The 22,500-nt window shown below is 46.4% G+C and overlaps 3 protein-coding genes across 4 annotated transcripts in view; 1 reads left to right on the forward strand and 2 right to left on the reverse strand.

The window, feature by feature from the left end:
* Positions 1-302: 302 nt before the first annotated feature.
* Positions 303-11,537, reverse strand: ucmaa (upper zone of growth plate and cartilage matrix associated a). The gene is made up of 5 exons (XM_080022436.1): positions 11,409-11,537; positions 8,542-8,601; positions 7,819-7,914; positions 1,914-2,012; positions 303-1,486 (listed from the first exon to the last, which is right to left on the reverse strand). The coding sequence occupies exons 1-5, from the start codon at positions 11,467-11,469 to the stop codon at positions 1,401-1,403; spliced, it is 402 nt and encodes a 133-aa protein (XP_079878562.1). The 5' UTR covers positions 11,470-11,537; the 3' UTR covers positions 303-1,400.
* Positions 11,538-17,411: 5,874 nt separating this feature from the next.
* On the forward strand, positions 17,412-18,125 carry LOC307246377 (microfibril-associated glycoprotein 4-like; the record flags this gene model as incomplete). The annotated part of the gene is made up of 1 exon (XM_080022296.1): positions 17,412-18,125. The coding sequence occupies one exon, from the start codon at positions 17,412-17,414 to the stop codon at positions 18,123-18,125; it is 714 nt and encodes a 237-aa protein (XP_079878422.1).
* A 3,852-nt stretch (positions 18,126-21,977) lies between these two features.
* The window catches only part of phyh (phytanoyl-CoA 2-hydroxylase), a 7,440-nt gene continuing 6,917 nt past the window's right edge, over positions 21,978-22,500 (reverse strand). For both annotated transcript variants that reach the window (XR_013844713.1, XM_080022772.1), the window contains one exon: positions 21,978-22,500. This exon is cut by the window's right edge. The gene's annotated coding sequence lies outside the window, so the exon portion shown is untranslated.

The following is a 22,500-nucleotide window of genomic DNA, read 5'->3' on the forward strand; positions in this document are numbered from 1 at the left end:
ATAACAATATGAATAAATATTAATGTATATAACAAGTGACCCGAGGAGACATGGAGCCGTTTCATTGAAGGATGTTGTTGTTTGATGGTGAACGGTGCCACGTTGCTCTGCTCAGCCCCCCCCCCCCCTCCCCTCTTTCCAGGTCCTGGTCCAAGCACCTCCACCACCACCACCTCCACCCGTGGAATGTGGAGGTATTTCTCTGTGTCTGATGAGTTCTGCAGGACGCCGCTCACATTCCTCCTCTCCTTCCATCCCTCTTTCCAAATCCTTGCCATGAATTACCAGACGTCACCATCGAGCAGAAGCAGATTTCTTTATTTGCAGCTTTGGGATGAACGCAGCTGTGATGTCACGCGTGTTTTTTCAGCCTTGGTCTAAAATGATCGTGATTTTACTTCTCGTTTTTATCACCCTGATGGTTTAATGCTGACTGTGAATTTGAAGACCTTAGAAAATAAATGCTAAAGAAATGCTCATATTCAGGAGCAGGGAGGAGGCGGGGCTTCATCCACACCTTGACCCAGAGGGGGAGGAGCTTATCCCGGCCCTCGGCAGGTGTAGCGCCGGGTCCGAACGGAGGGGCCGCGTTCCCGATCGTTCCGATGGGCTCCAGACGTTTGGGCGTGGCCAGTGAATTCTGCAGAGTTTGCTCCACGGGGAAACGTGCAGGAAAACAAGCAGTTTTCTGAACAAATTGTCACATTTTCCTGATGATGAACGTTGCATTTTGGGATATTTATGCTTTTATACACTTAGAAAAATGGAACAAACAAAACCTTAATAATTTGCCAAAGGGGTGAAATAAAAATAATCAGTTTTTTTGAGAGGTCTTTGAGTTGTTGGGGCTTGTTACGGTTCATTTCCACAGTCTGTGCAAGTTGCTCGTTTCCTCCACGTCGTTTTGGGAAACTTGGAGCAGTTGTGCTGCGTCGCTGAGCAACATCAGGTTCTTGTAAAAGGGACTTAAAAAAAAAAAAAAAAAAGACTCAAATCAATTGGGAAAATTGGACCTTCCCAGCTCTGCCCTGCTGCAGCCTCCCTGCTGGAGGGAATGCTGCAGCGACCCCCGTATGTGGTCGTCAGTAGTTGTGTCCAATGACGGAACATTCCGTCGGCATCACCGGACCACCTCTCCTTGGCAGGTTATGGAAATTAGACACAAAGCTTTGGAATAATAACAGTTCAGGAGCTTAGGGTTAGAGATCAGGGGTCAGGGTTAGGATCAAGCTTAAGAGTAATAATAGGAAGCTGTTGTAGTTTAGGGTCAGGGGTCAGGGTTAGGGTTGGTTAAAAGGTCTGGAGCTTCCCAGACTTCAAACACCACCTCCGCTCTGCTGATTGACAGGCGGTGCGGCCTGGCACGGCCGACGGGGTTTGCCGGCCGGCGCTGAGCATGCTCAGTGCCAGTGGTAGCGGGGGTAGAGTCCGTCGTAGTGGTACTCCCTGTACTGCTCGCTCCTCTCGCGCGTCCTCTCGTCTTGCTCTGGGGGTGGAGGGGGTGTGAAAACACAGGCGGTCAGGGTGGTGTACGAGCTCCCCTACACGCTGTTATTTGGGGGAATGGAATCCTGGGACTTGTTGTGATCTTGCTCCAGGGGCTGGATCACAACAAGTCCCAGAGAAACCGTCTAACGACACCTGAACCTCCGTAGAGCGACTGGACCACGGCTTTAAAAAGGCAAATCTGCATCTTTACGGCCCCAGAGCTGCCTTTAGAAACTGCGGTCAGCGTCGTTAGCGGTGTTAGCGGCCAGCGGTGTTAGCGGCCAGCGGCTGCAGAGCAAATTTGGAGAAACTTGGTCGACCACGGAGGTTTGGCATCTGGCGAACACTTGAGACCAAGAAGAGTCCGGCAGCTGCAGGCGGCCATTAGTGGTCGGATTGTTTGTGTGTGTGTGTGTGTGTGTCACCGTCGTGCTCCTCCTCAGCGTAGTTCTCGAACTCGTCCCTCTGCTCCTCGTTGTGCTCCCTCCTTCGCTCTCTGGCCGCCAGCCACACCCGCTGCTCAGCTGGAGATGGGGGGAAGGGAGGAGGAGGAGGAGGAGGAGGAGGAGAGAGACAGTTTCCTTTGAGAGATCCGCTTCTTCAAGGCGACTTGTGCAGCATTGTTTTTCTTTCCATCCCATAATGGAGCGTCACTCTGTTTCTAACCTTCATCTTCATCGCCGACACAGGGCTGATGAAGACCACGGCACGCCCTTTCAACATCTAATCCATAGGACCAACCAGTCACTCTCAAAAGTTACTGGTACTTACATCTGAGTTACTAGTTGTTATTCCCATTATACTAGTAACTGTTGGAGTAGATACTAGTAACTCAAATATTAGTACTAGTTACTTTTATAGAGTGAGAGTATGTATTCGATGTTCAAAGGGCGTTGCCATGCGTGGGTAAAGGTTGGATTAGGTTAGGTTAGGGTAAGGGTTAGGCTTTAGACTAATAACAGGAAGGTTTCATAGCTTTGGGTTGGGGTAAGCGTAAGGGTTTGGGGTAGGATTAGAGTTGGGGTTAGGGTAGGGTTAGGGTAAGGGTTAGGATTAGAGTTGGGGTTAGGGTAGGGTTAGAGTTAGGGTTAGGATTAGAGTTGGGGTTAGGGTAGGGTTAGGGTTTGCGGTAGGATTAGAGTTGGGCTTAGGGGCCTGGTTCCGAGATAACCAAACAGATGTTTTCCTCTCGGGATATTAAAACATCATGAAACGTGAACACACACGGCAAGCAAACAAAACAGTCAGAACAAAACAACGACATCAACGACAAAAAAGTCAAGGAGATGCCAGCACATAGAAAAAACCCCAAATGGAAATAAAACAAGCACGTTAAAACATCCATGTTGAAGTAGTGTTAGGAAAGATGACAGACTCCACTAAGTTCTATGTTCTGGTGTCGGCTGTAATGCAGGTAGAGGTAGGTTTTCAGTCTTGATTTAAATATTCCAGCTGAGTGTGCTTCTTTGACATGTACTGGGAGACCAATCCAGAGATAAGGGGCACTGTCGGCAAACGCTCGGAAACCAACCAGTGTTTTGTAAACTGAAGGAATGACCAGGAGACCAGCACGGAGAGAGCGGAGCGGGCGCGCTGGTGTATATGGTATAATTATCTCAGATAAGTAAGGTGGTGTCAGTTCATGTAAGGCCTCATAAGCTAAAAGAAGAACCTTAAAATCAACTCTATCTTGCACTGGTGGCCAGTGACGTTTTCGTCAAGATTCCAGCTGCAGCATTCTGAACAAGCTGAAGACTTCTAGTCGCACAACTAGGAAGACCCGCGAAAAGGGCGTTGCCATATTCAAGTCTGGAGGATACAAATGCATGGATTACAGTTTGCTCAGCATCAAGCAGTGATAGAATAAATTGGATTTCAGCAATATTACTCAGATGAAAAAATACTATCTTGGTATTAGCCTTGACATGAGAGTGGGATGTCAGACGAGAACCAAAAATCAATCACTTTTGACGGTCGAGCTATCAGGAAAAACACAGCCATCGATATTAACGCTCAAATTCTAAAACAAATGTCCATATAAGTACTCTCAACTACAATCTCTATTTAATCAGCATTTAACAGCAGAAAGATCATACCCATCCATGTTTTTATTTCTGATAGACATGCCTAATTTTAAGAGTTGGGAAAGGTTATTTGGCTTTACCAGTACATACAGCTGTGTATGATTAGCGTAGCAATGAAATTTAACACCGTATTTGCAAACAATGTCACAGGGGGGAAGCATATAGGTAGAGAGGAGCAGAGAGCCAAGGACCGATCCCTGGGGGACACCAGACTTTACTTCAGAAATTGATTGTAACCTACAGGTTGATTTCTATTTGATAAATATGAATGAAACCATGAAAGCGCCCTGGACACCCTGGACACCAATTTGCTTCTCCAAGGGGCTTGGAAGTATGCTGTGGTCCACAGTGTCAAAAGATGCACTGAACCCAAGAAGCAGCAACAATGACATGAGGTCAGAATCAACAGTACTAAGTAGATCATTGACTACTCGGGTCAAGGCAGTTTCAGTGCAGCGACAGGAGCAAAATCCAGATTGAAATTGATCAAAGATGTAGTTGTTGGATAAGTAGGCACTAAGTTGATCGGCGACACCCCTTCAAGTAGTTTCGACATAAAAGGAAGATTTGAAATTGGTCTGTAATAATTTCGAATTTGCGGATAAATATTTTAGATTTTTTGAGCAGCGGTTTGAAAACGGCAGTTTTAGAAGCTGAGGGCATAGACCACAGAAAGCGACTGGTTGATAAGATCAAGAATAGGACCTTTTAAAACAGGAAGCAGTTCTTTAAAACGGTTCGACGGTAAAGGGTCTAATATGCAGGTTGTAGGTTTGGAAGCAGTTACCGCGGTGGCTGGTGAGGGATTCAGGAGAAGCGGTTGGTCCGACACGGTGTCTTCATTCATCAGAGCATCGAAGACTTTTATCTCCTTATGGGGTTTGGGAACCTCGTAAATCCAAACTGGAGAGCCGGGTTACAACAGCAGAATCACAGGGATGGACCAGATGCAGGTTCTTAGGAAAGCCCACGCCATCTTGAACTGCACCGGCAATGGGTCTGCAAGACACAGTTCAATACACGACCAGTGGGGGCAGTATTATGGGATGCGACGGGCGGGTCTGCAGCGGACTCTGAACAAACTGCGACAACGGCAGAACGTCTTAAAGAGGAACATGTAGAGCTTGTCCGCAATGACTCTGGAAACCGGTGAAACAAATGGAAATGGGTCGGGGAGCGTCACGTATGAACACGGAGGGAGGTGCTGGAGGAGCGGGGCGGGGTCGCTGCCGCCTGTTGCATGTTGCCGCGGCAACCAGAGGCTTTTATTCGGGCTAGTCACTACTAGCGACTACACGACTAGTCACCCTAGGTCGCCTGGATTCCCGCTAACTTTGCTATCATTGCCTCTGTCTCTCTTTGGACTTAACTGTAACTGTCCTCTACATCTGGACATCACTTACTTTTTAAAGGACCTTCCACACACACACACACACACACACACACACACACACACACACACACACTCACGTGCAGACGTGTCCAGACACACGTGCACGCCCCTCAGAGAGGCTGCCAGACTGGGCTTTGTGAGGGTTGGGTTTTGGGTTTGGGATAGAGAGGGAGGTAGAGCGAGAGCTCCATACTACCCTGTGACTCCTTCTGTAGCCTCCTGAGAGAGAGAGAGGGGGGGGGGGGGGGGGGGTTGGGGGAGGGGGGGAGCTGCAGCAGGCCCTGCTTCAACTGTTCAACCTGCTCCTTCAAGCTGCTTCCCTGGGATCTGGAGTCGGGGGCTTATTTCCCCAACACACAAGAGCGGAGACAAACTGGAGCCAACAACTAGCGAAGCATCTGTGTGAGCAGTGACGTGGGGAAGCTTTTCAACGCTGATGCAACACGACGTCCTGAGTAAGGGACCAATTGGCTTCCTCCCATATCACCGCACTATTGATGATGTTGACACCCTACACGCCCTCATCGATCAACACATACACCAAAACAAACAAAAGAAGATTTTTGCATGCTTTATTGATTTAAAAAAAAAGCATTTGACTCAATCTGGCAAGAGGGACGATACTATACAATTCTCCAAAGTGGTAAAGGGGGTAAAATGTATGACATCATCAAATCAATCTATATCAAAAACAAGTGCCCAATAAAAATTGGCAAAAAAGAACAGACTTCTTCACTTAAGGGCAAGGGGTTCGCCAGGGATGCAGCTTACCTCCACCCTCTTAATGTCTACATGGAGGATCCAGGGATGCAGCTTACCTCCACCCTCTTAATGTCTACATGGAGGAGCCAGGGATGGAGCTTACCTCCACCCTCTTTAATGTCTACATGGAGGAGCCAGGGATGCAGCTTACCTCCACCCTCTTTAATGTCTACGTTAAAGAGCTAGCCGTGTGGTTGGAACCACCATGCAGCCCTGCAGGCCTCACCCTAAACAACAAGTAGGTGAAATTCTTGCTCCATGCAGACGACCTGGTGCTGCTGTCACCCACAGAGCAGGGTCCACAGCAGCACCTGGATCTGCTGGAGCAATAGTGTCACAACTGGGCCCTGACAGTAAACTTAAAAAAATCCCAAATGGTGATCTTCCAGAAAAAGCCCAGATCCCAGGAAAACAGACACAAATTTACCCTTGGAAACACCCACTAGAACACTGTCGTATGAAGACCTGGGGCTCCAAATCAGTGCCTCTGGAAACGTTGGTCTGGCAGTGAATGCACTAAAGGAGAAGGCCTGTAGAGCCTTTTACGCAATTAGAAGAAAATTTCACCAAATAGACGAACCAATCAGAATCCGGACCAAAATTTTGAAAGTATAATTGTACCAATAGCCCTGTATGGAAGTGAAGTGTGGGGTCCACTCAGTCTGCACGACTACACTAGATGGACAAGCATCCTACAGAGACCCTGCATGACACATTCTGCAGGAGTATATTAACATACAAAGAAAAACAGCCACCAATGCATGCAGGGCAGAATTAGGTCGATATCCACTAATAATAAACATTCAGAAAAGAACAATCACATTGTAGATGCATCTTAAATCAAGTCCCCAAGATACACTGTAGTGTGAAGCACTGCAAAGCCAAGAACTGAAGCCCAAAAAGAATCCCCTCAGTCAGCTGCTCATGAGCCTTACTGAGCAACCAACATCAACATGGTTCCATGTCAGAGCAGCACTGCTTGACCATCACACATCACAGTCAGGCAAATAGTTAAAGAAACCAAAAAGGCCTCTCTGGAACATTAAACCATCAAACCAAAACACAAAACAAACTCCATTGCTATCTGAGCCTAAAAAGAGAATATACACTGTCAGAATATCTCTAGCGTCAGAGTTATGAAGCAGAGACAGATCCTGAGCAAGTACAGGCTCAATGAGCACAGTCCAGACATCGAAAAGGAAGAAACAGGACATCCTGGCTGCCCAAAGAGCAAAGATTATGAGGTCAGTGTAAGACAGGTGAGGTCAGTGTAAGACAGGTGATGTAGAGACAGAGTCTGTCAACCATACCAACACATCAGACAAAACGTTTTCGATAAATTTAACTCAATTTGAGCATCATTCACCGCACTGTCTGATGAGTAAAGATGGCCGTGCTCCTCGGGGAGAGACATGTTGCTGTTGTTGTTGAGTTATTGTATGTAATGTTGTTGTTGTTGTTGTTGTTGTTGTTGTTGTTGTTGTTGTTGTTGTTGTTGGGTGCTACCTGCCTTCCAGCTTTGGCAAAACTGTTATAACAACTGTCATGAAATAAAGATCAATTGAATTGAATTTAATTGAGAGAGAGGGAGAGGGGGGGGGGCTGGCTGGGTTTCAGTCAAACCAAAACCTCCTCCGGGAGTGTCCACAAACTACCACACCTACACAAATAATGATCCTAAATGACCTTGTGATCTTCCCTAATGACCTTGTAAACTGCTCTTGTGACCTTGTGAAAGGTGTGGGCGTGCTTCCACAGCGGTGGGGTCCTCCTGGTTCCTACTCCATAGAAACCTGTTTCTATTGAGTTTGAAGGGTTGAAGCTTTGTACCTTGTGTGTGAAAGTCAGTTTGAAGCTCCCAGGGAATTGGGCTCCGCTCCCTTGGACGACCTTGGACGACCTTGGACGTCTCGAGAAGCCAAGTAACCTGAGGTGGGCACAGGAATGTCTGTGCTCTCCGTTTTTCTGAAGCTTCTCAAGTTTCCGCCATTGCCATTCAAAACACCCCGACCCTAACCTGACCCCGACCCAGACCCAGACCCCGACCCTGCGTGGTCACACCCCCCTGCAGAGAGCAACCCCCGGTCCTACCTTGGACCTCAGCCTGGCGCTTGGCCGAACGCCGACCACGCTGCTTGAAGAAGTTGGAGGCGTCCGACTCCGGCACAAAGACGTGACGCACCGAGCCTAAAGGTCAAAGGTGAAGGAGGAGTGCCAAGGTCAGGGCTGAAGCTGAAATGGGATTAACTTTCTGTGTTCTCTGAAGATGTCATCTTACTGACGTGTCCTTTTGTCAGTTGCTGAGCTTTTTCTGTCGTTATGTTTCGGAGATAGAAAACCAATTTGCCTTTGTTTTGGCTGGAGCTCAATTTGGAAATGGGGTTGTAAAATCAAGGCCAAGTGGTCAGTGGTGCTTCATGGAACAAAAAGGAGAGCTGGAAGCAAAAGGGCGCCACATGCCAGTTATCCCTGTTGTAACTTTTCGGACACCTCCTGTTTAAAACCTCCAAAAATAGGAAGCATCGTGAGGCCCAGCTCTCACGGTCTGTACTCAAACTGAAGATCAAGACCAACTATTTGAGGAGGCTGGAGGTTGCTCGGCCTTCTGCTGCGTTCAACCCTGCTGCTGGACAACGCTCATTTGGTTTCAGTTAGTTTGGGATGTGCTGATTCTGAATTGAATGAAGTTCAGTTTAGTTTCAAGTTGAGCAAAGAAATTGGGTGTTTTTTTCGGTTTGTAGTTGACGACAACAGCCTCGATAGGATGTGAGGTTCTGGTGGTTGCCAGGCAACCATGCGTACAGTAAGACTCGCCTTTTGGCTCCGCTGCCTCAGCATCGTCCGGCACCGCGGCGCTGTCTGTCTCGCTGCAAACTGGAGAGAGAAGAGTATATACGATGTTTAATATGTTGTTTGATATGATGTTTAATATGTCGTTGAATACGATGTTGAATATGATGTTTAATATGTTGTTTAATATGATGTTTAATGTGATGTTGAATATGTTGTTGAATACGATGTTGAATATGTTGTTTAATATGTTGTTGAATATGATGTTTAATATGTTGTTTAATATGATGTTGAATATGTTGTTTAATATGATGTTGAATATGATGTTTAATATGTTGTTTAATATGATGTTTAATGTGATGTTGAATATGTTGTTGAATACGATGTTGAATATGTTGTTTAATATGTTGTTTAATATGATGTTTAATATGTTGTTGAATATGTTGTTTAATATGTTGTTTAATATGATGTTGAATATGTTGTTTAATATTATGTTTAATATGATGTTTAATATGTTGTTTAATATGTTGTTGAATATGATGTTTAATATGTTGTTTAATATGATGTTGAATATGTTGTTTAATATTATGTTTAATATGATGTTTAATATGTTGTTGAATATGTTGTTTAATATGTTGTTGAAAATGATGTTTAATATGTTGTTGAATATGATGTTTAATATGTTGTTGAATATGATGTTTAATATGTTGTTGAATATGTTGTTTAATATGTTGTTTAATATGTTGTTGAATATGTTGTTTAATATGTTGTTGAATATGTTGTTGAATATGATGTTTAATATGTTGTTGAATATGTTGTTGAATATGTTGTTTAATATGTTGTTGAATATGTTGTTGAATATGATGTTTAATATGTTGTTGAATATGTTGTTTAATATGTTGTTTAATATGTTGTTGAATATGTTGTTTAATATGTTGTTGAATATGTTGTTGAATATGATGTTTAATATTGTTGTTGAATATGATGTTTAATATGTTGTTGAATATGATGTTTAATATGTTGTTGAATATGTTGTTTAATATGTTGTTGAATATGTTGTTGAATATGTTCTTTTTTTCTGTCTCCTTGATGCTCTACTGCTCGCTGCACCCAAAATCTCATGCTACATATTTATACTGCATACTACATCCTACATACTGCATACTATATACTGCATACTACATACTGCGTACTGCATAGTGCATACTGCATAATTCATACTATAAACTGAATACCACATACTGCATACTACATACTACATACTGCCTACTACATCCTACAAACCGCATACTATACACTGAATACTGCATACTACATTTACATTTACATTTAATCATTTATCAGACGCTTTTATCCAAAGCTACTTACAAGGGAAAATAACATTCAAGCTACATTGCGACAGAGACATTAGTGTAACAATAAATACTGCTAGGTAGTGCTAAGTACTTGTAAGTTAGGACAGGAGGTACTCACTGAAGAGCTGTGTCTTCAGGTGCTTCTTAAAGACAGAGAGGGAGGTCCCTGCTCTGGTCGTTTTTGGCAGCTCGTTCCACCAACGTGGAACTACAAATGAGAATAACCTGGATTGCCGTGGTTGTACGGCCGGCAGAGCCAGGCCACGCTCATTTGTAGTTCCAAAAATGACCAGAGCAGGGACCTCCCTGTCTTTAAGAAGCACTTGAAGACCCAGCTCTTCAGTGAGTAGCTCCTCTCCTAACCTACAATTACTTAGCACTACTTAGCACTACATACGGCATACTAAATACTACATAGTGCATACTGCATTGTGCATACTACATACTACATACTGGATACCACATACTGCATACTATATACTACTTACAGCATAATACATACTACATCCTGCATAGTACATACTACATAATACATACTGCATAGCGCATACTGCATAATTCATACTACAAACTGAATACCACATACTGCATACTACATACTACATACTGTGTACTACATCCTACATACTGCATACTAAACACTGAATACTACATACTACATACTGCATACGAAATACTACATAGTGCATACTGCATAATCCATACTACATACTGAATACCACATAGTGCATACTATATACTACATACTGCATACTATATACTACATCCTGCATAGTACATACTACATACTACATACTGCATCCTGCATACAACATACTGCATACTATATACTACATACTACATACTGCATACTACATACTTCATACTACATACTGCATACCACTGTACGTACTGCATAGTACATGTTCATACTACGTCCAGTGTACTTTAGTATGAATACGTGTAAAAAGAATGATATCTTCTCAGACATGCTACATGCTACATGCTACATGGTCATACTGCCACTCCACTTCCCTTCAGCACGTTGTCATGATGTCGCTGCATAGAAAGTCGTTTTAACACTAAGAAAACACAGCAACTAAGAAAAGTGTAAGAAAAGATTTCCTCTTCAACTTCAGCTGCTTTCTGATTGAGCATTAGTCTCTTGTCCCTGATTGGCTCTTTTATTTTTTACAAATTCTGCAAATTGAGGTAGATATCAAACTCGCATCGAGACATTTCTTCCAATAAAATAGGAATTTCACTCCGCTCCGTCCTGGTCCATATCACAGCCAAGTTAAAGTTCATTCAAATCCACATTTCAAAACTTTATTGAGCAAATTTAGAAGTGTCGCTGTCTTCCAAGAACTTGCATGATTCCCATTAATACAGCGATTCATGCATCAAAACACAAACCACATAGGATTCTATGCACATATTCAATGCACAGTTCTTAGCACTAGGCACCCTAACCCCTCACCCTGAAGCAATAAGACATGATGATAAAATAAGAAAATGTCAATAGAATCAGTATTATTTACATAACACACTACTCACGTGCGAGGATGAGGACGGTGGCGAGCAGCGAGAGGAAGGAGACTCGAAGCGTCCAGCTCATCTTGGTAGAGGGGATGACGGAGCTTCCACTGGACTCAGGTGGAGCAACTGAAGAAAGGAAAAGAGAGAGAGGGAGGGAGGAGAGGAACGAGAGAGAGGGAGGGAGGGAGGAAAGAGTCCCTGGAAGAGGACGGGGGCAGCTGGAATTCCACTCACCTCGAGAAGGAGGGAGGGGGAGAGACTTGACTTTTAAAGTCCCTTTAATTTCAGTAAGTCATGTCACAACAGCCGAAACTTGATCACAAAGAAACCAAAAAACAACAAAAATATAGACAAACCACATGAAAATCACAGGTCAGTAAGAGCACAGACATCTCTCCTCAGAGATAACTAGGTTCACAGGGATCTGTTGATGTCTTCACCAGGTTTGAGACTGCTGTTCACTATAAGGGCTGCTCCCTTTGTAGCCCAGACTTCCTCCTTTGTACAGTTTACCTCCTTAGAGAGAGAGAGAGAGAGAGAGAGAGAGAGAGAGAGAGATCACAGCTACCACTGGAAAATCACAGGTTAACAATGAGGGAATCATCCTGGACCGAGCACAGCACCTTCCCAACATCCCATACACTCCTGAAAGTGTCCAATTTGCCGGTCAGTTTGCAAAACTCAAACTCCACCCTGAGGCGGCTGAGAGCAGACCAACCGTCATCTGGGCCGGGTCCACTGACCCCTGACCCTGCTCAGCCTTCTTCCTGCTTTTCCAAACCCCTGAAACAGTGTTTCCCAGGACAAGGACAGATTTGTTTGACACAGTGTAAACAGGAGTGAAGATAAAGAGTTTAAAGGAGAAGCTCTCCCCCCATGTTCTCCCAGTTTACCTTCGCAGATGAGGCCGCCTGATACATCCGGAAGCAAGCCACCGATCCCCGGACTTCATCCTGGTCGGTAATCAAAACATTGACATCGTCTGTGTAAGTGGCGATGACCAGCAGCAGCAGAACAGGTTCAGAATGTGCAGAAGAGGTTCAATTACATTACATTTAGCAGACGCTTTTATCCAAAGCGACTTACAATTGTCACTGACGGACGCAGCCATCAGGAGCAATTAGCGGTTAAGTGTCTTGCTCAAGGACACTACAGCATGCTAGCAGGAGGAGTCTGGGATCCAACCAGCAACCTTTGGATCACTAGACCACCAGCTCTACCGCCTGAGCTACCATATCCAATAGCAAGGCAGTAGAGCTGGCCAGAGATGGGCCCTGTCTGATCCCTCTCCCTACAGCGAGGGGACGGCTCAACCCCCCGCCCACCTTGATCAGGCAGGATGCTCCCCTGTAAAGGAGCTGCACATAGTTTAGAAACCCTTCCCCAAATCCAAATGCCTTCAAGGTTGAAAATAAAAAGCACTGGTCCACACAGTGGACCTGGTCAAGGAATGAGACACCAACATCGATGTTATTGAAATCACACAGGTCAAACAAATCAGTCATTAAGAAAAAATTGTCCTTAATAGATCTGCCTGGTACACAGTGAGACTGGTCCTTGAAAATCAACAGCCCTAAAACTCCTTCCAGCCTATTGGTCAGGACATTCGAAAAGAGTATGTAGTCAGTGAAAAGCAGTGCAACGGGTCTCCAGTTTTTGAGCAAGGCCATGTCTCCTTTCTTGGGTATGAGAGAGAGGGCTGCTCGCCGAGAGGAAACTGGTACCAGTCCGCAGGGACTCCAGCAGCACCCGGTGTAGATCGCCCTTATCAGGCTCCAGAAATGCTTATAAAACTCTGGGAGACAGACCGTCTATCTCAGGAGCGTGCCCAGACGCCAGCTGCCCACAGCAGAAGTGAGCTCCTCCATTCCAATGGCAGGGTCCAAGGTGTCCCGCTCCCCGACCTCCAGCCGAGGCAGCCCCTGAAGGAGCTCAGAAGCACACTCTCGAGCACAGTCCCCTGCCCTGAATAGGGTGGTGTAGAAGGCCATCGCATGTGCCCTCATCTCCGCCGGGCTGGTGGTCACCCTGCCAGCCGGGAGACGGAGACAAGCCATCTGTCTGGACCGCTGAACAGTCCTCTCCAGGTTGAAGAAATAGGAGCTGGGGGCGTCCATATCCCTGATGCTGATGTACCGAGCCCTGATCATGGCGCCCTGTACTCTCTCCTGGAGGAAAGTGCTCAGCTCCTGCCTCTTCTCCTGCAGCCTCCTACCGGCAGGGGCACTGCCACTCACATTAAGATAAGATAAGATAAAGGTTTATTAGTCCCACAACGGGAAATTTACAACAATTAAAATGTCAATAAGAAGAATGCTTGGTGCTGTGTACAGTGGATAGCTCCAGAGTGAGGAGGTGATGATCGGTGAAAGGAACTGCTCAGTAACCTGGAACTGAGTGTGTGTGATACCTAAAGCCTGTCCAGCCGCGCTTCACCGACCATCTAAAACCTCCACCCATGTGACCGTCTGTCTGTCGTATGTTTTGTTCTCCATGTGTCCATGAGGTCATGCTGAGCTGTAAGTTCAGACAGACAGGCGAAAGAAACTCTGTGGGGTTCCTCACTGTTCCTATCCAGACTATAGTCCAATGTACAGTTCCAGTCCTCACCCATCACCGCGTAGTCACCCTGATCCCCCCGCTGCCACGTTTCCTTTCGTTTTATAAAGAGCTCCACCCTCCGTGAGCCTAGATTAGGAGCATATACATGAATAAAACAGAAGGTAGAACCTCCTGCCTCCCGCCTCCACCCAGACCATCCACCACCACCACCACCACAGGGCCCACCTTGATGACTACATCACTGTGCGTCTTGTCGGAGAGATAGAAGAGAAGAGAAGAGAGAGAGAGAAAGCGCTTTTTGTCATAATATTTGTTATAATATTTGTTATAATATTTGTCATAATATTTGTTATAATATTTGTGATAATATTTGTCATAATATTTGTCATAATATTTGTTATAATATTTGTTTGAATATTTGTTATAATATTTGTCATAATATTTGTCATAATATTTGTTATAATATTTGTTATAATATTTGTCATAATATTTGTTACAATATTTGTTATAATATTTGTCATAATATTTGTCATAATATTTGTTATAATAGCAGGGAATGTAACATTGGCTTTGAGAAAACTGCTGAGCTTCATGAGTTCGTACATGTTCTACTACGTCACATCATTATTGCTAGAAGCAACGTGAGCGATATGGACGTAAAATCCATGACATTTAGTGGATGGATTGGACGCTTTCCGAGAAAATCCAGTTCTAGAGACAAAACTTCCCCACAGAAGGTTTTGTGATGGGAAAACATCAACAACGTAGATCAAGTTGTCTCCTCGCTGATGACGGGAACATCTTGCTGCCAATGTTTATCGTTCCTCAGACCCTGTTCACAGCAACACGCCCCTCAGGTGATCCGATCACAAGTGGGCGGCTCTGAGTACAGGTGTAAACGCACTGAGATCCGATCGCTCGGGCCTCGTCGGGAGGGGGTCTGGGCTGCGTGGAAGGACCTGAACAACCGACGTCCTCTGCGTTAGCGGAAGTATAAGCTTGACGCACGGCAACGGCGTCATATTAAAGTGCCAAACAACAAGGAGGACGGCGACCGATGGCTCTGCGGAGCCTGAGAGAGTGATGCAGAAAGTCTCCCCGTTTGGGAAGCGCAGGATTTGTTATTTACAAGTGAAGAGTATCACACAACAACATCCAGTTTTTACCAAGTCAACTCCCATAGCAACGGAAAGCAACAGGGCAACGACACACGTTAGTGCCGGGTTTGAACCGACGGACTGACAGCCGTCCACATGTGATGGGATCAGCTGAGATGCATGTTAGTGCCATGTGTGATATGAGCATCATCTTTCAATCGCTGGATTGTTTCTAAATCAATGTAACACCTGGTCATCAACTCATCAACTTCCTGTCTCATGAACAATGTAAATATCTCAGCGCTGATCCTTTATCCTTTTAGAGATATGGAACAAAATGGAGGGTGCTGCTACTACATTACTAACTATGCTACTACAGAATTTGTATATTTGAACACATTTGAAAAAAAAAGACAAAATGCTGAAATAAATGGTACACAAAACAATACAGTGCTCTGAATTATGATCTCAAATAGTACCGCTCGAAGGGTCAATAAGAAATGGATGGCAGCGGACGGATGTTTCTGTTTCAACATTCTCTCGACTGGAGAGAAACGGCGACTTCCTGTCACTCGCTTCTGCCAAAAAAACACACAACTCTGTTAACACAAATCCTGAGGGCTCCCCCTGGAGGAGAGCTCAAGAACTGCTCCGACTCCCACCCGCCACCGTTTGAGAAGCCACAGTGCGGCTGCCTATCGTCTGGAAAAGCCCTTCCCGGGTGGGTCCTGAGGAGGACCCTGGGAGTTGATGTGGAGTAAGTCTGACGTCCGCTTTTCTGAGCGCTCCATCTCTGCAAGGATGAGTCCTGGTCATGACGACGGGCCACTCTTTACTGACTCATCTTTACTGACCATCCTTCGTGAGAACAACATCACCGTCAAGTTTGGTCAACTGCGTTCGATCTACTGGCGGCTCTGAAGGGTGTTGGGGTATCTACTCCGGAGAATGTCGGACCGAGCCCGGACCCTGTTGAACCACGTCTACTTTAGTGAGTCCCTCAGAAGGAGGCAAAACCGCAGCAGGGGGCAGGGTGAGTGAGGACCTCATGATGATGACGAATCAGCAAAGTTCCAATATGATGTTTGTATTGCTGTAGTTATATAGAAATATATAGAAAGGGATTTCAGGACTCTACGCTGGAATAATGATGAATAGTGATGGATAATTGTGGTGGACCAAGGGGGCGGCGGACAGACAGGCGGCGCAGTCTCCCATCTGGGGACCGCTCAGCTGCTGGGGATCAGCCTAATCAGCGAAGGGACTCCGCTGATTAGGCTGATCCCAAAAACAGGAAGTTATAATTGTGTGTGTGTTAGGCCCACGGCCTCCCAGCGCCACTAGAGGCCGCTCTTGCCCCATCTGCAGCTCCCTACTTGAGCCCAATTGCACACACCTGGGATCAATTACCTGCATCACTCCACACAGTATTTAGACTCAGCTTCCCAGTCATTCCTTGCCAGACCGTCAACTAGCTTACCCAGTTGTACAGCTACTGGCTCCCATCCTAGTTCCTAGCTCCTAGTGCTTGTTTCAAGTTCCTAGTTTATGTCTCTTTGTCTCGTCTTCCCCTTACCTGCTTGTCTCCGCTCGTCAACCAAGGCTGTCCGTCCTTCTCCATCCAGCCCGGTTCCCCATCCCTCCACCCGGATCCTGGACCCCTCCTCCTGGTCATCATCATCCCCGCCCAGTCCGGCTCCATCCCTACCTGACCGGGTCCCCCCGGACAGCTCCACCATCTGGGCTAATAAACATCTTTTGCCTGCCTCCCGTCTCCCCGTGTCATGCGTTTGGGTCTCTCCTAGCTGTGGTCGTGACAGTGTGTGTCCCGCCGTAGGGATCGGCGTGCCTGGGAGATGGAACGCACAGGACGAGGTCCGCCCGATACACAAGCCGCCAGACAGATCGCAGGAGATCGGAAAGCGTTGATTCCTCATGGACTATTGATATACATTAGCCTGCGAGCCCTGAGTTGTTCCTTTTGGCCCACGAGCCACCGTTTGATTTTAAGAGACTTATCAATAAACACGCCAACCGGCGCTGTTTGGCCTCCGCCTGCCTCCGCTTCCTCATTTCCTGGCCCTGAGCCAGAACACACCTCCACAATATTATTTTAAACAGAATAGACGCATCTAACAGCATGGACATTCTCGGTGTGGTTATTATACACACACAAGCAACAAACTATGAGGAAATTATGAACTGACAAGTGATCGGTTGACGCCCTCCCTTAGCTGTCAAGTTCACATTCCACCTGTAAACATCTGACTATAAATTGGCAGTGAAAGACTTGCAAAGCATCAAGGACCTTCCTACCCACGAGCCTACACCTTGCACACAGATTAACCCAGACTTGATTGAGATGGATGTCCGCGCTTTGGTGGTTCTTCTCTTGGGAGCCGTGGCCCACTGCGCTCCTCGCTGCGACATCTCGCTGAATCTGGGATGTGATGAAATCTACACCAACTTATCCAGAATTAGTGGGGTGTACACCATCTACCCCCTGCTGACACCCGTCCAGGTTTACTGCGACATGGACAACGACGGAGGGAAGTGGACGGTCATCCAGAGGAGAATGGACGGCTCCCTGAACTTCTATCTCCCCTGGGTGAACTACACGGCTGGTTTCGGCGACGCCTTCGGGGAGTACTGGCTGGGGCTGGACACCATCCACATCCTCACCGACAAGAGGAAGCACCAGCTGAGAGTGGACATGGAGGACTTCACCGGAAAAAAAGTGTTTGCCCAATATTCCTCCTTCCACGTGGGCCCCGAGTCCGACGGCTACAGGCTGCGCGTCGGCGGCTTCAAGAACGGAGGAGCCGGAGACTCGCTGCGCCTACACAACGGCCAGAGGTTCAGCACCTTTGACAAGGATCAGGACGCTTGGAGAAATAATTGTGCAGCTACATATCTGGGAGCCTTTTGGTATAGCAAATGCCATCACACCAATCTCAATGGTATTTATCTTTGGGGGCCATCAGCATACAAAACACAAAGTGTTCAGTGGTCGACGTGGAAAGACTATCCCTACTCTTTGAAAAGAGTAGAAATGAAGATAAGACCAGTTTCCTGAGCGTACTTTGGAGGAGTGCTGTCATTCATCTGAAGGGGAAATCAGCATGACGAGGAAATCATCTTTTCCTTTAAAATATCCATATAAAAAACATCACTTTTGTCCAGATTTTATTTTCTCACGGTGGGATGATGTGTTAAATTGACTTCCAGGGTTTGCTACGGGTTGCTCTCATATGCTGTGGGTTATATCCTGTATCTCATGTCAAGTTATTAATAATGACATTATTACCCAACAAAGATGCTTCATTCTCTGCCGACACACACATGCATATCTGCTTGATTCTATCCTCAATAAACATTAAGCATGAAAAGACAAGTCCGGGTTGTGTTTTACATTTTTCACCGTAAGAATATGATCAGAACCGGCCTCAACGGTGGCTGCAGCGTACAGGTAGGTGTCCAGGTGAGCTGGGATGGGCTGCTCAGGTCACTGGAGTTAAACATTCCTTTCCAGCTTTAGAGGATCAACAAAAGCAAGAAAGCCAGAGGTGACTGCCCTGTTTGAGCTGCATGGGCTCCTAGCTTCCTTCTTAAAATCCTTTGTGTATTCAAAGCTCTAAAAGGCTTCGGGCCCGCCTACATTCCTATGCATTACTCATTATTACCTACTTACAGTATTACTTATTAATCAATAATACTTATTCACTTGCTACACCCCACTCACCTGTTCAAATCGATTGCTCTATTATTAATTACAAAATTTCGAGTTGCACGTGCAGTGTTTTCACGACCGTTTGGTGTCGTGTCAGGCGACGGCGACAAAGTGAAGCAATGACACGTTGACAACTTCCTGTTACCAACTGCAGTTTTTGGGGTTCTGTGAAACGCAGTACTGCTACTAAAACGAGTGACACATTTCTGAGTTTCTTTTTTTTTAGTTTCACTTTTTATTTTTCTTCCGCAATTTGGCATATTGATAGACAAGCCGCCCACGTCCTGGAGCATTTTGTATCAAACCAAGATGCATCGTGGGTCGTACTGTGTGAGCTTGCAGATGGAATCCTGGGAAAGTGGGTTTTAAAGTGTCTCGGCTGTAACAAGCGGAGGCTCTGAAAGGAGACGCTGTCCTGGCCACATGACAACATATGCGGGAAGATGCCATGACGACAAGTTAGAGAAGGGTGTGTTGTGCATGACGGACTTTGAAATATGTTCCTGCTAAACCAGTAAAAGTTTATTCAACTTAGTTATTGTTGTGGCAGCAAATTCCTAAATAAACTGTTGACGGTGCAAACCTGCTTCTTGTCCTTCAGCCAACACCACAAACACAGGAGCGTTGTGGGCTTAGTGGCGCCCCATTCAAGAAATAGACTCTTCTGAAACTCCTGCAACATAGATCTGGTACTGGTATTGGTACAGGTACAGGTACAGGTACAGGTACAGGTACTGGTGCAGGTACTGGTACTGGTACAGGTAGTGATACTAGTACAGGTACTGGTACAGGTACAGGTACTGGTGCAGGTACGGGTACTGGTACAGGTACAGGTACAGGTACAGGTATTGGTACTGGTACTGGTACAAGTAGTGATACTAGTACAGGTACTGGTACAGGTACAGGTACAGGTACAGGTACTGGTGCAGGTACTGGTACAGGTAGTGATACTAGTACAGGTACTGGTACAGGTACTGGTGCAGGTACGGGTACTGGTACAGGTACAGGTACAGGTACAGGTACAGGTACAGGTACTGGTACAGGTACTGGTGCAGGTACGGGTACTGGTACAGGTACAGGTGCAGGTACAGGTACAGGTACTGGTACTGGTGCAGGTACAGGTATTGGTACTGGTACAAGTAGTGATACTAGTACAGGTACAGGTACAGGTACAGGTACAGGTACAGGTACAGGTACAGGTACTGGTGCAGGTACTGGTACTGGTACAGGTAGTGATACTAGTACAGGTACAGGTACTGGTGCAGGTACGGGTACTGGTACAGGTACAGGTACTGGTGCAGGTACAGGTACAGGTATTGGTACTGGTACAAGTAGTGATACTAGTACAGGTACTGGTACAGGTACTGGTACTGGTACTGGTACTGGTATTGGTACTGGTACTGGTACAGGTACTGATACTAGTACAGGTACTGGTACTGGTGCAGGTACTGGTCCTGGTCCTGGTTATGGTACAGGTACAGGTAGAGCTACTGGTACTGGTACTAGTACCAGTATTGGTACAGGTGCAGGTACAGGTACTGGTACAGGTAGAGCTACTGGTACTGGTACTGGTAAGTGTATTTCTACAGGTGCAGGTACTGGTAAGTGTATTGGTACTGGTACAGATACTGGTACTGGTGTGGGAGCCAGGAAACCACGGCACGTCAACGTCCTACAGCTGGGCCTTGAGGATGGGACACAACAGCCTCCTGCAGCGTCAGCGTCGGTCAATCCAGGGAAACCAAACCGGCCCCAAATATGAATCAAGCACAGAGGTGACCAACGGGAGTCACATCCCTACAACGTAGAATAATGGGAACGATGAAACGATATCTGAGATATGTCGAGAGAATCCCCGAATAGAGACCTAAAGAAGCTTTTATCAATATCATGATGATAATTACAAATATATGCCATTCAACTTTTAAAAGTGGAAACCAGCGACGACTTTCCTCAATGTCCTTTCCGTGCTCAAAGTGTGAAGCCCGGCTGTTGAGTGACTGAGAGGAGACAGAGTGTGTTTCGGATTCAAACATCGTTGAGTTCCTCCTCTGAAGAGAGCGGAGCTGGAGGTGGAGCAGCAGTCGTACCCCTCACGGAACATTTCAAAAAGCAGGTGGGATCTTGCTCGGGGCGCTGGCTGAGAGCATCACAACACGTCTTTGTTTTCGTATGTTGACGTGCGTCTGTTTGGACAGCGAAAGGTTTTTTTTGTCACTTCACGGCTTCATGCAAACAGTAACAGATGGACTTGGACGCAGCTCCACGCCGTTGCTCAGGATCTTCCACGGGTGGTGCAGAACTGGCTCCCATTTACCTGCGTGGGGCGCTAGATGTACACATATATATATTCATTACCCGCCTCTGATTGGCCACAAGCGGACACCAGGTCAGTCATTCCTGGATGATGACGAGTGTCATCATGGCTTTCTCTGCGCTCTGTGACCTCCGGCAGTCACGTGGTTTGACTCCTCCTGCTTTCCTTCCGCCTACATGCTCCTCCAGCTAGCTAGCGGCGCCGCCTGGTGGCTGCACTCAGAGGCCACAATGGAAGACTGGAAGGGGTGAACGTGTCCGGCATGTCCCATCTCTCATTATGAACACAACGTTTTTTTTGGGGAGGGAGTAGTTTGCTCCGTTCTCGTGGAGCGACGGGAGCAACATTCAGGAATAATTATCACTGATCGCTGCTGTTGACTGATTAGAAGCAAGAATTCCAGTCCAGTGACCTGGAGTCGTCGGGTGTTTCGAGTCTTTCAACATCACATCCAGGGCAAAGGGAGTCAGTTCCTCCTGATCACTACCACACCATCCGCACATCTGTACCACACCATCTGCACATCTGTACCACACTGTGTGCACATCTGTACCACACTGTGTGCACATCTGTACCACACTGTGTGCACATCTGTACCACACCATCTGCACATCTGTACCACACTGTGTGCACATCTGTACCACACTGTGTGCACATCTGTACCACACTGTGTGCACATCTGTACCACACTGTGTGCACATCTGTACCACACCATCTTCACATCTGTACCACACTGTGTGCACATCTGTACCACACTGTGTGCACATCTGTACCACAGCGTCTGCCTTCCTTGGCTCTGACGTATGTGTCGCCTATGGAGCTCCACCTTCCCTTTCTATCGCATCATATGAAAATGTGAGACTGAAACACAAGAAACGAACAAAATTGATGATGAGTTTATTGATGCAAAGTGTGAAAAGCAGAACTAGCATTGAAACATGATTAGTTATTGATGTTTCCTCTCGGGCATTGAGGTGTTTAAGGTTCCTGTGAAGCAACAGGACGTGTTCAGGGTTCCTCACACACAACAACGTCTTATCAACACTCCGCCAAATTTGAACGATTAAAAAAATTGGCACGTATATCAATTAGGTTACAATATCATAAAAAAAGGGCAGTTCCCTCTGTTGTGAGACACGAGGGGCGTGTCCACCGGAGACGCTGAAACCCGACACCCCGACCCTACTACGCCCACCGGGGTGGGGGGGGGGCTCGCCGTGGTGGCGGGTGAACGAAAGGAAGCGGGTGACATAACACGGGCGTTCCCAAAAGATGGATCGGAGCCGCGGAGCCTTTGCGGCAGCTGTACGTGGTGCAGAGTAAGACCGCTCCACGTCACTGAGTCATCATGCGGCCACGCCCAAAAACATCCGGGGCACGAAAACAGTGAGAAACAGTTTGACG

Source organism: Zeus faber (genome assembly GCF_960531495.2).
Source record: "Zeus faber genome assembly, chromosome: 21".
Lineage (NCBI taxonomy): Eukaryota > Metazoa > Chordata > Actinopteri > Zeiformes > Zeidae > Zeus > Zeus faber.